The sequence below is a fragment of the Camponotus vicinus genome, unplaced genomic scaffold, assembly GCF_025532165.1.
Source record: "Camponotus vicinus isolate PSW18456_S1 unplaced genomic scaffold, iyCamVici1.0 SCAF_9, whole genome shotgun sequence".
NCBI classification, from domain to species: domain Eukaryota; kingdom Metazoa; phylum Arthropoda; class Insecta; order Hymenoptera; family Formicidae; genus Camponotus; species Camponotus vicinus.
Window position 1 is genome coordinate 10,185,906 of NW_028141981.1, and position 17,078 is coordinate 10,202,983.

The window sequence follows — 17,078 nt, forward strand, 5'->3', positions numbered from 1 at the left end:
AGATTGTTTTGCATTTTTCGCGACGCGGTAAAAAACGGAGAAGCGAAGCGAGATCGCATTCTCTGTTTCGGTCCATCCATGTAACATTATGCGCCCGGATATATGTTTTCTCTCTCTCTCTCTCTCTCTCTCTCTCTCTCTCTCTGTTTTTATTCGGTGCGTGCCGCGCACACAAACCAATACATTTAATACCTACAATCTTTTTGTCTGTAACTTGGCATTAATCCGGAAACGTAATAAAGCGAGATACGAATAAACATAGAGAGTAACGGGCGATGGCGCGGCGCGGACTCACCAAAAACTACGTACGCTAGCTGCGGGATATCCGGGGGCAGAAGTAGACGGCCGGAATATGCAAACGCGCGACCGTAAGCCCCGTCGGATTAAGCACGGACGTATTTTCAATTCGCGATAGCAATAAGTTCAACCTCGTCCGCCCGTTCGTTACTCAGTCGCTCTATCTTCTCCCCTAACTCTCTTTCGTCCTGTTCTCCGTCCTTTCTCTTCAACCCTCTTTTTGCACTCCGATCTCGTTAGTACCGTTTTTATTCCGTCGTTCCCTGCCTCTTATCCGAACTGTATCGAATCCTTCTGCGATCGTTGGCGAATCCCGAAGAACGATTGTATTTGATGCCCATCGGCATTCTTTATTGGCATTATTTACAGTTTGTCTGTCTAAGCAATTCCGGGCTTTTTTATATATAAGTATAGATAGTTTACATATAAACGTTTATTTTTATCAAAGAAATAATAATTGTCTGAACGGAAATTATTATAGTATTCCTCATATCGAATATAAATTGCATATCGATAGATTACTTGCCATTGCATTATCGATTTCTTGTAATAGTCTATTTTCTTCTTCAACAAGCTCCAATTAAAATTTTATCTCGCAAAATAAAACGAGATGAAGTCTTATTTCTATTTTGAAGATATGGATTTATTATGAAAATTGTACTAAATTTTATTTGACCAAAAACAAATATAAATCAATATGCAATAAAATAATTCAAGCACTCTTATTATGTTTTATTATGTTTTAAACCAAATCCTATAAACATAATATCCTATGAATAATATATTATTCTATAATATGTTATCTACACGAAATCTTTTGCGATTATATTCCATATAACATTAGATATTCTATGAATATACATCTTACTTCCATAACATGAAAATAATATCTTGTATGTTGTATGTTCATACATTTCATATACATGATTTGGATAAACACTACAATATGTATTATGTATATTCATTGATGTATTTTATATATACATACAATTTATGTATGTACAGTGTATGTGAAATGTAGATACAGAGTTTTTATATACTTTACTGTTTGTAATATGTATATACATTGCTGTACATCATATATACATGCGTTTTATAATCTCTAAGTACATACATTTCATATACATAATTTAGATATACATTACAATATATAAGATGTATATTTATTGATGTATTCCATATGTACATACAGTTCTTGTACTACGTATGTGAAATGTAAATATGTAGTTTGTATAAAGAATGGATGGACAACCCAGACAGCACAGGACATCCTATAGATATTCATTTTATATCCATTTTACGTCCACACGTCCATGAACATGAAATGAACATCCATCGTACATCCGATTTGAGACATCCGTTAATGGCCAATATTTGGACGTCCACAAGATGTCCTATCTTGGACGTCAAAGTTTCGCGCGAGCACGCAAGGATGTGTTAGTTCGTTCGTTTACCGCTACGCGATGTGCGATGCGCTATCTTTCTCGTATTTAAGTTTTAGTTATGAGAATTATATAAAGATTGCAAAAGGTAACAAATACGTTTAAAAATATACTGTTCAATTTAATTTCTGATCTAAATCACGAGTTTCAGATATTAAATTGATTTTATAAGTCGGACAAGTAAATGTCCGGCGAATAAACGAATTTAATATAAAATAATATAAAATAATGAGAAATTTAATATAATAAATTTAAATTTTTTTATTAAAATATTTTGTAAAAATTATTTATACCTATTTTTAAAATATTCTTTTAATGTTCGAAACAAGTCCAATTTTAGTCCGTTTGGTCTTTAAAATGGACATTTTTGGGATATTCAAAATAGTAACACTGGATATCCATAAAACATCCTAAAGATATTTTAGGCTGTATATACATAGAATGTATATACATAGAATATACAATATACATAAATGTACATACATTGTATATACTAAGTATATTTTAATGTTCTATGGGATATTATTTCAACTATCAGTTTAACGTAAAATCTGAGAATTTTTAATTGAATTAAATAAAATTATTTGGTTTAATAAATTATTCTCATTATACATATTCTTTACAGTCATAATGCATCTCGTGAAACAATATCAGCAAAATTTATTAATCTTTTTTTTACAATAAAAATAACTTGCAATAAAAGTAAAAAGGGCATTCGTCGGATCTATGGAACCATTATTTGTATAAATCCGATTCGCGTCATCCATCAGACAGCCATTAGACCATCGGCACGGTGTGATCGTGACGCGTTCGCATGCTCGTTGGACGTTTAGTGGGTCATCTAATGGACACTGACGCACTTTTTTTCGCGCAACCCTTCGTTCATCATGACTATCCGTCGAGCGCATACAATACAGCCCGCGAAAAAGCTGACGAACGTTTATACAACGTGAGAAGAATATTGCTCCTAGTCACGTCTTTCTGTCTAGTCCACTCACGTAATGACGAGAAAGCAAAAAAAAAAAGAATAGAAAAAATGTGCACGTGTTGCTTTACTCGTAATAACGAAATAATAAACATGAGATAAAAAGGAAACGGAATAAAAGGGTTGGCTCCCTGTAATAAGCGCCATAACGTACCGAGGGATAGAGAAAAAGAAGGGAAAGATAATATTAATTTTTCATTAATTTGCAAAAAACTAAGAACGCGTGTGAGCACAGATTTCGTTCTTTCCATTATAAGAAAAAAAATTCCAGGTACAAACGAAAAATTATAGAAATAAAATACGACATATAAAAGATATTAAAGATCAACTAATGGCATTTCAAGCACACAGGGTTAAAGAGAATTGAATAACGCGTTCAAGACGGAATTTCAAAGCCGCATTTACCGCATAAACACAGAATTGCGTGATGCGAATATGCAACACGATTGTATAGACGCTCGAGTACCGGCAGGGGCTTATGCTGGTAATCGTGCTTTTAGCACCGACATGCCGATTGAACACGGGCAGGCGAGATTGTAGCCGGTAAATTAAGGTTAGCGAAGATGAAGGTAATGGTGGACGCGGCGAAAGGAAGGAAGAGAGGAGAATTTTTCATTGGAGTCAAAAGTTCGGCGTACTGAAAGTTTAATTCCAGACTCTCCCTGAGCGCGATGGTGTGCGAGCCGAATGAAAAATCTCTCCTCTGCGTCTATACTACCTATGCCAAGCTACGTTGGTCCCTATCTCCCCCGCAGTCGGCCCTTGGTCGTGTCGCGCTCGCACTTTTTTCGTTCCCCGGCGTCCCAGCGAAGAAAGACGTTCCTTTGCCGAGCCGTTGACGATTAAATTCGATGGAAAGATGCCGGGGTGTGGGTGATTCGACCGAGACTTATTTCGCGGTTGAATCGGGCGACTATATCGGCACTTTCATCCACGTCGTCGAGATGTCAATACCGTCACTTACTGTGACGCTCTTGCGAGAGGCAATTTAATGTCTCGTAAACATTGAGCGTACGCTCCGCTCACGAGACTTTTAAGTAACTGATTTTTGCTCAACATGATGGATTTCTCCATTGAAACATACATTTCTAATATCGAGAGTTAATATATTTTTAGTTATTATTCTTGCGTTGTTAACAATTTATACATTATATTCTTGCAAGATTTTTTGACTTACGTTTCTACCTAATAACCAATTATCTCTCACGTTCATGCGACTTTAGAAGAAATTTGCCAATATTTCTTCGGAAGGAATTATGCTACGACTGCAGAGACGGGAAATGGAGGGCAAGAGCGTTTCAGGTTGTTACCGCGCTGGCAGTTAATTCCGCGATATCTCGAGATTAGGCTAAAGATTGATGTTTAACTCCATTTTGTCTGTGCACTATTCAATACTTGGCTCAATTAATCAACGTGAAACGCCCACCAGTCCTTAATCTATGAGAGGCGCGGTTCGGAGCTAGCGGGCCACTGCCCTCCCCGAGGCTATCAGGGTGTAGGTTTTGCGGCAATACGTTCAGGGTGGTAACTGTAGCGTGGTACCACTCGTTTAAAACGCATTAGGGAGCGGGCGGACGGTGGTGCAAGTCCGTGGCCGCTCTAAGCACCGCAATTCCGCAGCTGCCGCAATTCTTGTTCGTGCTTTTTGATCGGGCGTCCATCAACGTCCGCGCGTTATTCACGTGGTCCACTCTTGTAATCGACCTCGATCCTCCTCGTGTTTCAGTGAGGCCCCTGAGCGTGATGATACTCAGCAACGAACACGCGCCCCTCAGCGCGAATCGGAAATACGACATCAACTGCATGACATTCGGCTCAAGGCCGCCGGCTGAGCTGTCCTGGTACATGGATGGCAAGAGGCTCGATAATTACACGAACAAGGTAAGGGCTGTACAGCTGATCGAGCGATACATTATTAGGATCTGTCACCGCGCGAGAAGGATGTCTCGTACGCTTGTTAAAATTACATAAAGACATAATAATATTGCATGAATGTGTGAGTTGCGGTCTAAATATTTTAGCTCGTCATGTATCTTTAGACATCTTTCGTATCTTATTAATATGTAATTTACTCTTTCAAGGAAAAGATCATTTTCTCCTCAATTTTTCTTTCAAAATGCTTAAAAAGGTTTGTTTGGCAAAACTATCACAACTCGTATTTTTATCTAGGATGATCACTTTGTTTCTGCACGTGTGATTTCACACAACTGTAACTGTTTCGAGTGCCAAAAACGCGATATTCGATATTCGTTTTCGATCCTATTGATAAAATACCGCGCGAGTAAAATTAATGTGTGACAACCGTCATAGGCGAAATGCTAGAAGGGGAAACAAACGACGCGAACCATAAAATAATTTCCTATTCTGCGCTTTCGCGCCAAAATGTAGAGCGAAAAACAAAATGATACATCGTAGCCTATATTTCCTTTTCATCACCTAACTCACTAATGTTATCATCGACACCGAGAAGATCGATCTCCATTATCTCCTCGCGTCACGTCGATATTTTATTTGTAATATGACGTATCTCTATGAAATCTATGAAATTCTTATTCGATGGAAATAACTCTAATACCTCATGTAAGGGATGATTCGCGCCAACTTGTCGTTGGGAGATAACTCAACGTCGGCATAAAAAAAACGACGTCTTCGTCGTCGTTTCCTGCGGGGTGCGACATGGGAAAAAACAATCGGATTCGAGGATCGAGTCTCGAGGAGATTTAACGCGGCCGAGAAGAGGCCCGAAAAAGCGCGCGATTCGGAAGACGTACGCGGCATCTCCTTCGAGATGCCAGTTTCCCCACGAAATCACTGACATTAGCGCCGGTATCGGTATTTGCATCGTTGCCATTAAGCTCCCCCTCCGACACGCCATGGCGCAATTACCGGATAGCGGCGATGCTTTCGTGATCTCTCGCTCTCGCTCTCGCGACTCGCCCCCTCGTCTCTATCTCGCGTGCGCGTCTCCCCCGCTCTTTGATCCTAACATCACGGGGAAACTCCTTCGTACGTACTCGAACTCTCGGGCGAGCCATCGATCTACGCCCGTCTTGCGTTTCCGCGGCGCAAACTCTTCCTGAAACGTGATTCTTTGACCCAACCGCCCCCAAATTGCATCTCGAATCTCGATGTACACGCCGCTCGAGTCTCTCGCAACTGCCGCTTGTAAGAGTTTTTTTCTTTTTTTTCAAAAGTTTTTCTTTCGGTTCGAACGGTAAACGTACGTGATTGAATCATTGTACAAAGAATCGGTTCATTTTACGAACGAACGGAATAGATTAATCAATTTTCTCTTGGAAGAGAAAAATGTGATATCAAAATATGATATTGAATTAGAAATATTCATAAACTACATTTCTTTAGTTTTAACAAATTTAGGTGCAATATATATCTCATAATATTTTTATACGCATATACAAGTGCAATGTTTGATATGTTTCGATTTAATCTGCGCAGTCAAATACTTTTGCTTTTTCTGCCTCAATTAATTGTGTAAATTGAGTGATGGACGTGAATTTGAGAGATTTGACATTAAGGAGATCCATCTAATCTAGGAATAGGACAAAGTTATCTAATATAGACGGTACACGCGTAACTATGGAGCGATGGACATCATCCATCATCCGACGACTTGTCAATAGTTCTATGACAGATTCGAATGTTGGTAGAAATATATAGTGTGTTTAATGTAAAACAATACAAGCACGTATAATTAAATTTTTATCTACTATGAGCTCTTATTATTATCTTTTCACTATTTGCGTCACGCTTAAATTTTTAGCACGCTATTGTGTAAGATGTAAAATTGTATAAAATTTCAGATTTTTAGATTTTACATTAATTTTGAAAGATAATTTTCTAAATTTCAGATTGTAATCGTTTTTCGTTTAAATTTTAAAAACTTTTTGAATTAAAATTTACTAAGCTTTCATTAGAAAAAGATCATAATCTTGAATTATTGAAACAAACTAAAACTCACTTGGACACTTGGCCGTTTTTGCAATCACAATGATGATGAAATTGCCATCGTATTTGAACTCTGATAGTAAAGCATCGACTTTTATATATTCATCGTTTTCGAGCGTTTTTCTACCAGAAAATTCGTCTAAAATACAATTCGTCAGACTAAATTAAAACGAATATTGAAAAACTAACTATTCTCTATCTATTCTCTTCATTTATCGTCTTATCCATGATTCTTTTGAAGAATTCGATTTCGCGCACACTATTCAAATATTCCTCTGCAAACTACATTTTCGTTTCGCGATCAAATTCACGTGACAATTTGCATGATATTATAGAAAAAAATACGAACATGTTAATTATTCAATTGCAAAAATTTATAATAAATTAATGATTAAAGAATAAATGGAAAAACCATAAAAATAGGCCGTTCTCTGCGGGAATTTCGCGTAACGTCATTCTCATTCCGTGCATAATCGAAATGCGGTAAAACTTTCCGAATGAAAAATGAGCGCGGGCCTCGCTGCCATTCGTATGCGTGAATTTTGCAATAACGATTCGTCGATCCGATCGATCTCGCGTGGGCGCGCGCGCGCGCTTGTGATCGACGATGATCCGCCGCAGTGGCGGAGAGATTCAAAGAGCTGATATTTTCCGCCGCAAATAACGATCACGTTGTTGGTCGGTGCCAGGCAGGTGGCATCCAGTTCTGACACGTTCGCGCTATCTCGCGTTATACGTCATAATATCGCGGTGTCGAATGAAGTTCGGTACCGGCAGACATATCGAGGGATGGCGAACAGAGGAAGAGAGACAGAGAGAGAGAGAGAGAGAGAGAGAGAGAGAGAGAGAGAGAGAGAGAGAGAAAGAGAGAGAGAGAGAGAGAGAGGAGAGAGAGAGAGAGAGAGAGTGAGGGGGCAGAAAAACCCAGGGGCGAAACGGAGAGGATAGGAAGAGAGGGTGGATTGTGGACAGTATAGTTGGCAGTGGGTGATTCGACTTTGCCGATTTATGACCGCCGCGCGAATTTCGGGCCAATTTCGTCCCGGCTCTGCCGCCCCCGCATACGTACACTGCGGTACAAAAGTTTCAATCTCTTCATCCGCAATCTGTATTGCTCGTCAAGAAATTGTATACCTATTGGAAAGAGTATTGAGCGAAATGCAGTAATAACCGTAATTGTAAATGTGCTCTCAATGAAATTAATTACACGTTAAATTTAAGATGGGACTAGTTTTGTGTTTTCTTTCTTTTTAAGATACTTGTGTGTGTGCGCTTTTCTATCGCGCATCATTATTACGACCCATACTCTTACCACTTACCCGTATTTCTGCGAAAGTAGCTGAAATATGTTGCGTGCCTTTTTTAAAACGTATTAACATGATTTTAATCGCGCTCTTAAGGGAATTGCACGGTTGCAACTTTAATATTTTTAATGGGACGAGAGATACGTATATAATAGTTTACTAATCGCAGCGTTCTTATTACGTGCATGAAACCATTTTTTCTTACTTAAAAATGCGAAAACTTGTATTATATATACATTACGATTCTGATAAATTATCTAAATACATCCCAATATAAATTTTACTAAAACTACGTAAAAAATAAAAATGTGTGTGTGTGCGCGTGTGTGCGTGCTTTAAAGAAATATAAATCATACGTTGACCTGGTAAATGTAATCTTATATACATAAACCTTTGATATCTAGATTGCTTTTTATCTTGCAAAACTTCTTGATTGAAGTTTCTGAAATATTAAAAATCTCGAATTTAAAAAATTTTAAATATAATAAAAATATTTTTGGAGATTTAAGGTATATTTTTTTAAGTGTTATTGTGTGTAAATACGGATCCTCTTCAAATTTTTTCGAAGTAATAATTTTGAGTGATAATTTACTTTCATTTTTATAAAATTTATATTTTAAAAGCAAAATTAATTAATATTCTTGATAAAAGCAATTAAATTTTCACATTTACGATAATTAAATATCAATATATTTTTTTATTCAGTGTTATTGATGATTTGAGTCAATATTAAGCAAAAGTTTTGATTTAAAATTTGTATTTTATATGATTTCGATTTTATTGACCATATTTTACAAACAGTAAGATAACACGAGTTATCGACAATAATTATTAGAAATATTTAATCAAGAAAGTGATTAAGTTTATTACAAATAAATGCAATATCTCTTTTACGATACAAAAGCATTAATGTAAGCTTTTGATTTGGAGGCTGCTAATTTAGAGCCATTCAATTAGCTTTGAGGAGCCATTAACCTGACCGATATCGAGTGACGCGATAAGACGAGGTTGCAAATATGATTATGAGATAGTTCGTTGTCACTCTCATCATTGCTGCACGAATTTATCTCAGTTTCAGTAGAAGAGAGAGAATTGTTTAACTGTATTTGCATCAAAATTGAATTGCGCTCTAATCTAGATCTGATAATTTCGTTATTCAATAGAAAATTTGTGTTAAGTCGTAGAAAACGGGAAAGCTAAAGAAATGATAAGAATAATCATATCATAGTTTAAGTTGATTTTAATTGAACTTGAAAACGTTATTTAATCATCACTCAATTATTAACATTATTAAATTTATTAAAATCATATAATTTTATTTCTCTCACAGCATATATTACAAAAATTTGAAAATAAAGATTGTAAAAATTATTTTCCATAAAAATACTTTTTCGATAAAAATGAAAATTAATTTTATTCCCGTAGATCAAATTGTATAATAATTGAACAATGAAGATCGACGTCATTTAAATTATAAAACTTGGAATACATAGATCTCAATACGTTTTTGAATATATAATTAGAATCTTAAATTCACGAACTTATGAAAGCTATTACAAACAAAGAGCTATACGAAAGCTATTATGAGCTCGATATTTTTGTATTAGGAGATCCTCGTCTTTAATTAATCTAGAATATGCTATTAAAATATCGTACGGTGTTTGTCTTGTAAATACTTTCTATACATTCTTGCTCATAAAGGAAGATTGTGCGTGAACGTTAAGCGTCGTCTACAATGAGATTTTAAGGAGACTTAAGGCGTAAGACTTAAGAAATTGACCAATCACAATCGAGTATTCTCTTAATACTTGACTGTGATTGGTCAATTTCTTAAATCTTACGCCTTAAATCTCCTTAAAATATCATTGTAGACGCCGCATTAAAGCGTATGTGGTCGTGTATAAATGTTTGATAATTACATGTTTTCCGACAAGACACCTACGCCTCGTGTAGATTTACAGAAGCTGGTTTCGTGCCGGTTACGTCAAAGTTACATTCACCCGCGTAGGTAAGGGGGTGAAATACTCACGTGAAAGCCAGGTCCTATTACACCACCTACAAAGGTGGGTGATAAACGCCTCCTCGACTGACTCGTCCGGTCATTAAGACTTATCGCCGGATTAACGCTTGGCTTATAAGGCTTGGCCTTATAAGGCTTGGCCTTACCTCAAACGCGCGAGTAGGAATAATTACACCCACTATAAAACTATACCATTTTTTGACTCGAAGTTAATAAAATTCTTTAAAAAATTGTTTCAAAAAAATTACGCTATTGTGTAATTTTTAATAACATAAAATTTGTATTTTATATAAAATAATTATATAAAAAAATATATTTTATATAAATTTTGTATATTTTATATAAATTTGTATTTTATATAAATATATTTTTTAATTTCGATTTTATTGACCATATTGTACAAACAATAAAATAACAACACGAATTATTGACTGTAATTATTAGAAATATTTAATCAAGAAAATGATTAAGTTTATTACACAAATAAATGCAATATCTCTTTTACGATACAAGAGCATTAATGTAAGCTTTTAATTTGGAGACTGCTAATTTGGAGCCATTCAATTAGCTTTAGAAAAATTGTTTCAAAAAGATTACACTATGGCGTATATTTTATAATCGCAAAACAACAGAAACATGTACGGTAGCTTGTCTTAGTCGATTATAATTAGCTTTTCGTTCACAACGGCTTCAAGTTAAAATGCATGTATCATATTTCTGCATCTACTATACGCGATATTTGGCGTCGACATTAATTAGCAGCGAAACTTTAATGAAACGCTTGCAAATTAATGTACGTAACAAAATAATAAATAAACAAAATGTTGGTATGCAGTATCATAACTGATAATAGGTGGATATATCTGATTTGCTGTCGCAAATTGTTCATTTATCGCTATTAACAAAACAGATAACGCGTTCATATTAAGCATTAGCATTAAGTACACGTGATCTAATTACTCGTGCGCGATGCGCACTTTAATAAGCGCGCTATAGCAAAAAATATCGGGAATGCAATTAACGGATGCGGCATAAGGCACATTAAAATATGTAACGCATAATTATAATTTCGATATATCGATTATGAGAATAATTTTATATAAATCCGATACTCTCTGAACCCGCGCCAATATATAAAATTTAATACGATGCATAATTAATAGCTTTATATTATCTTATCTTATAATAATTGAAACTGCACAAAGTATCCTTTCTCGTTAATCGATAGTTAATAATTGCGTTAATAATAATAATAATAATAATAAAACGAATATTGTGACTCGATTTCGTTGCAGGTTTCTCAGGATGGTAACATGACGAGTTCCATCTTAACGTTTCAACCCACTCTACTAGACCACGATAAAGTTATCACGTGCAGGGCTGAGAATCCTAAAATTCAACGGGGTATAGCAGAGGATACATGGAAACTGAATGTTTTTTGTAAGTATGCATCCTCACATGCAAGGTACAAATGAAGATAGTTGCACGTAAGCGATGAAATTTGAAGATCCTCCAGTAATTTTCATAAAATCCTGCACGGTCGCTCGATGTTCAGCGATTACTAATTATGAGACAGACATGTTTTGTCTTGTATTTATCGATAATAATAATAACAATAACATAATATGCGCGCGTTTCATTGAATATTATTCCCGACGACATTACTACTGTCTGCATAATCAGAATAATTATGATACGATATTGGTACAGGCAATATAAAAAAAATTGGACGAGGATAATATCAGATCACAAACCAATAGCTGGGGTAGACCACGAGTTTACATACTCGTAATGGCAGCATGATACGCTCTGCGGAGCCGGCATTATTATCACTGATATCATTATTCATTAACACACCGCCGTCAATATTATGCGAGCGCGCCAACAATGCTCCAGATTCAACATTATTACAGGACAATAACTCGCAATCATTTCTCTCCTTTATGCCTTGCCGCGCAATAAAAACAAACGAGTAAAGAATATTTCTCAGCGTATAATAAACGCGCGATATTCGCATTTTATTTTTATACGACTATGAAAGTAAACACAAGTCTCATCGGGAATGAAATTGTTACGCGTACTGCAAACATTTCTATGTTATCCTAGCAAAAATTTCACTTTAGCGGGCTTGCGCTCCGACTATATCCGTCTGGAATTCTCTTTTTCCTTGTAAAGGACATAAAATATATATATATATATATATATGTATATTTCAGAATAACACCGACAGCACAAGCGAAAACAAACAAGTTTTGAAAATTCGGATGCGAATTGTCGCGCGTTAAACGCGCATCGCCGCGTAAAAACAAATTGGCAGTGATTCATCAAGTCCTAAACTCATAAACGCGTGTCGCTCTTCGCGCAATCGACACATCGAAAAATCCGCGTGCACGGCATACAGCCGCGTCCTCCCGTGTACGTACATACGTATGTATGTATGTATGTATGCATCGAGTAACGGGTAAACGGGTTAAAAGCCTGGCAGGCCGAAACAAGACCGTCGATATAGATTACGTTCGTGCAAACGCGAGTGTAATCACAATAACGAGACGTCAACGACGGCGACCAAAATGGAACGTCCGCTGCGACGGCGATTTATTCGCTTGCGACATCTCGCGAATTCGAAAACCCCGATGCAAGGCAAGGCGAGTCTATTGTGTTTTCGATAAACAAGTTATATCTTTGCAAATCAAGATTTGTAGATTATATTAGTAGTTGCTAGAAATTTAATTCTCCGTGAAGATAATAATTAAAAATTGAATAGGGGTAAGATTTATGTGTTTTGTAAATAATTTTGATCGCGCGACATTGAATAAAAATAAAAAAATATACAAAAATAATTTGATTTTTTAAATAAATTTTTTACGCGTGAATAATATATAAGTTTATAATTTTAATACCCTCACATATACACACATATGAGAAGTCTGTTTCTAATTATTTTTTTTAAATGCTAGACAATTTTCTGTCATCTTTCCTATACAATGTGAGAAAATTTCGACTTGTTTAAATCTTGTATATGTTTTCTTCAATTTTTAATTATCTAGATGCGCGGATATTGATTTATTAGCATTTATTTATACGAAATAGGTTTTTATAAATTACGAAAATAAATAATTAATAGATTGTTTCAATAACTTATGTTACATATTTTTTCGTTACAGTTGTTCCAATTCTGCATCTGCAACTCGGCTCGAATATGAATCCGGATGACATCGAAGAAGGTGATGACGTATATTTCGAGTGCAAAGTTCGCGCGAATCCGGATGCTTACAAAGTCGTGTGGAAGCATAATGTAAGTAAAATGATTAAGAAGATTTTTCTGTATATATATTGTAAATATTATATATTGGTGCATATTGTATAAATACAATTTTAAAATACTGTTTATAATTTTAAATCGGCGAAATATAATAAAAATACACATTAGCCAATATTATTATTTAAGAATAACGGATCAATAGATAATATTAATTAATAAATGAAAATGTACTAATATAGAAATTTGTATATACAGTATATTGTGTATACAGTTTCTTAATAAGTGCGAAAAATTTTGGAGATGATTCTTTGTCGAAAATTAAAGGGAGTTTTTCATGTAAACATCTACTCCTACATCCTTCTCTGTAAAGTTATACTCCTCCAAAAATGGGGGTAAAAATTAGGTTTTTATTTTTTTTCAAATTTGGAACAAGTTAAAGAAATGAAATTAGGTGGATATTTTCTACTAGTAAAAAGGTTATTCATTAATATTTTTTCAGCCTCCCGTATATTGTTATAAGGGGATAAAACTAGCAACCCCTATTCAATTTTTTATTAGAACTTTTTAATGTTTATATGAAAAACCCCCCTTAATTTTCGACAAAGAATCATCTCCTACAATTTTTCGCACTTATTAAGAAACACTCTGTATATAAGTTGAGTATGTGTGTGTATAACGCAACATAAACAAATCGAGAAAGCTCAAGGCTTGAATTTGAACAATGACCTCTGGATTCTCTCGAGTGATATATTTGCGCTTGAATAGTTCCGACTTCACCTAAAACTGTTGGTTCAGAATAATGGCTATTGCAGTCGAAACCGACAAATAGGAAACAAACTTTCTGCATGCCTAAAACCTCTGCTGCCTCTCTAAATATTACCTAACTTGCGGACCGTAATGTTCATCCGTTACACATAATACAATTACATCATACAAGAATCTTCCTTAATATAATTTTAAATGCATCTCCCTTAATGTAAATATTAGCTCGTTCCTTATCTTAATCAACTTTTTCCTGCATACAAGAGGGACATGCTGAAAATTTTTATCTTGCTGACCGTTTTGCGACCGTTTTCATTAGGATTATCGTAATGAGTTTTTTCTGAATAAAATATATTTAACCAATTTTATTTTCATGAATTTCATCCCGTAGAGAAACATTAAGTAATAGTTTTTCTCAATATGCAGTTTTTCTTCGCACGTAGCATGCGAAAACTTGATCTATCCTATTTCGAAAAAAGATCACTACAAAAAGCATACTACTTTCTAAACGTGAATAAGTGTATTATCACTGAAAAACAATAAATAAACAATAAATAGTCACTGATTACAGCAGTTATAAGTACAGCACTGTAAATCAGTGATATTTTATTGAAAGAATCAGTTAATAATTTTGACTGTTTCAATCAGTAATATTTCTCAATATCAGTAATATTTCTTTCGTTATTGTCAGTAATATTAAACTACAATTCATCTCTCTATCTATTTCATATAAAATTAAAAATTTTATTTATATTTACTAAATATTTATTATATTAAAAATTTTATTTTATTTATATTACATGTATATTGAACTTGTTATTTTAAATAGATAACGAACGAATAATTTTCATTAAGTCGCCAGACATTTATTTGTCCGACTTATAAGATCGATTTAATATCTGAAGCCTCTCTATTGAGATTGTATCAGAAATTAAATCGAAGTAATATTTCTAATTTTATCTGTCGCTCTTTGCAAACTTTATATAATTCTTATGACTAAAAACTAAATACGAGAGTGATAGCGATCGTAACGGTAAACGAACGAACTAGCGATTACTGGTTTTACAGTGAAATTTACTGGTTTTACAGTGAATTTTACTTTAACTGACCATAATCAGTGAGATATAAAATAAAATAACAAAAAAATAAGCGTTTCCATTGAAGATCAGTAAAATACTCACCGATTCTCAGTGAAATCTTATTTTACTGTTTAAATTAGTGATATTTTCACTGATTCACTTTTAGAGAGTACTCTCTAAAAGTGAATCAGTGTATTATCATTGAAAAACAGTAAATAGTCACTTATTACAGCAGTTATAAGTACAGCGTACTGTAAATCAGTGATATTTTATTGAAAGAATCAGTTAATAATTTTGACTGTTTCAATCAGTAATAACTCAGTAATATTTCTCAATATCAGTAATATTTCTTTCGTTATTGTCAGTAATATTAAACTACAATTCATCTCTCTATCTATTTCATATAAAATTAAAAATTTTATTTATGTTTACTAAATATTTATTATATTAAAAATTTTATTTTATTTATATTACATGCATATTGAACTTGTTATTTTAAATAGATAACGAACGAATAATTTTTATTAAGTCGCCAGACATTTATTTGTCCGACTTATAAGATCGATTTAATATCTGAAGCCTCTCTATTGAGATTGTATCAGAAATTAAATCGAAGTAATATTTCTAATTTTATCTGTCGCTCTTTGCAAACTTTATATAATTCTTATGACTAAAACTAAATACGAGAGTGATAGCGATCGTAGCGGTAAACGAACGAACTTGCGCTTACTGGTTTTACAGTGAATTTTACTTTAACTGACCATAATCAGTGAGATATAAGATAAAATAATAAAAAAATAAGCGTTTCCACTGAAGATCAGTAAAACACTCACTGATTCTCTGTGAAATCTTATTTTACTGTTTAAATTAGTGATATTTTCACTGATTCACTTTTAGAGAGTACGGTATCTTGATATAAACAGCGATGTAATTTTCTTTGACTACATCGACGCCATTTTTACGTTTCCGTTATTCGCACATCTCATTATACGTTTCTTCTCCCTCCTCTTTTCCTGTTTTTCGTCAACGTCTATTCACATTTTGCATTCTTGCTACCTTCGTTGTATTGTTTAATATAGTACGTTATATTATGACGTCCATAAATATGCTTTGTAAATACGCGAAATGTCCAACTCTACCGATGTCGTCGTTGGCACAGCAGTTCATTAACTCAATATTAATAAAACCCCGTTTAATTAAGTAAAATGCCGCCGTCGTTCTAAGTGAAATACATCTATCGCCGAGTTATTTCCACATCGAATGTGAATGTTACAGAGGCTACAGATTATATTACACATCATATTGTTTTATAAAGTAAAGTACAATTTTACATTCTCTCTCTTTGTTCCGATAAATTTAATTATCGATCGATTAATACGAGCGTATATATTCGTAAAACGATAGGCTGTTTTCCAAGTAGGCAACATCGGCGTACATTACCATGTAGATTGGAAATAATAACCAAGGTTGGTACTTGGCGAGAGACATCACGACGGTACTTGAATCTAATCGCGAATGCGCATTGTTCCAGGGGCACGTGATTCAGAATAATGCGAAGAATGGCGTCATAGTCCAGCAATATGGTTTGGCTCTCCGAGAGGTGAATCGGTCCCAAGCCGGAAATTACACCTGCGTCGCCAGCAACGTCGAAGGCGATGGCTACAGCAATATCGTGGAGCTTAAAATCATGTGTAAGTACCCATTATCGTTGATCGCGTTATCACTGGCGCTCTAAAAACGCACGCGATTCGATCTCGTTTATACGAAAGATTTTATTCCGAGCAAATTCTCTTTCGATACCGCTCGACCGCTCCTTTGTTGGAAATAACGTTTTTACCTCTTTGCTCTTGCTCTTTACGAAGCCGGTCTCGATTATTCCGTCTCGACTTTTCCGCCCGAAATCCTTGTAATTGTTTCAAAGAGGCACTCACAACGTCGCAGATATCTCAATGTAATGCAAT

General features: G+C 34.7%; 1 protein-coding gene across 6 annotated transcripts in view; it reads left to right on the forward strand.

Annotated features, from left to right (window-relative positions):
• The window catches only part of LOC145976668 (nephrin), a 372,381-nt gene that overhangs the window by 338,117 nt on the left and 17,186 nt on the right, over window positions 1-17,078 (forward strand). For all 6 annotated transcript variants that reach the window (XM_083107939.1, XM_083107938.1, XM_083107942.1 and 3 more), the window contains 4 exons: window positions 4,451-4,605; window positions 11,310-11,454; window positions 13,179-13,309; window positions 16,649-16,808. In XM_083107939.1, coding sequence (XP_082964065.1) covers window positions 4,451-4,605; window positions 11,310-11,454; window positions 13,179-13,309; window positions 16,649-16,808 — 591 coding nt within the window. The remainder of the gene's footprint in view (window positions 1-4,450; window positions 4,606-11,309; window positions 11,455-13,178; window positions 13,310-16,648; window positions 16,809-17,078) is intronic.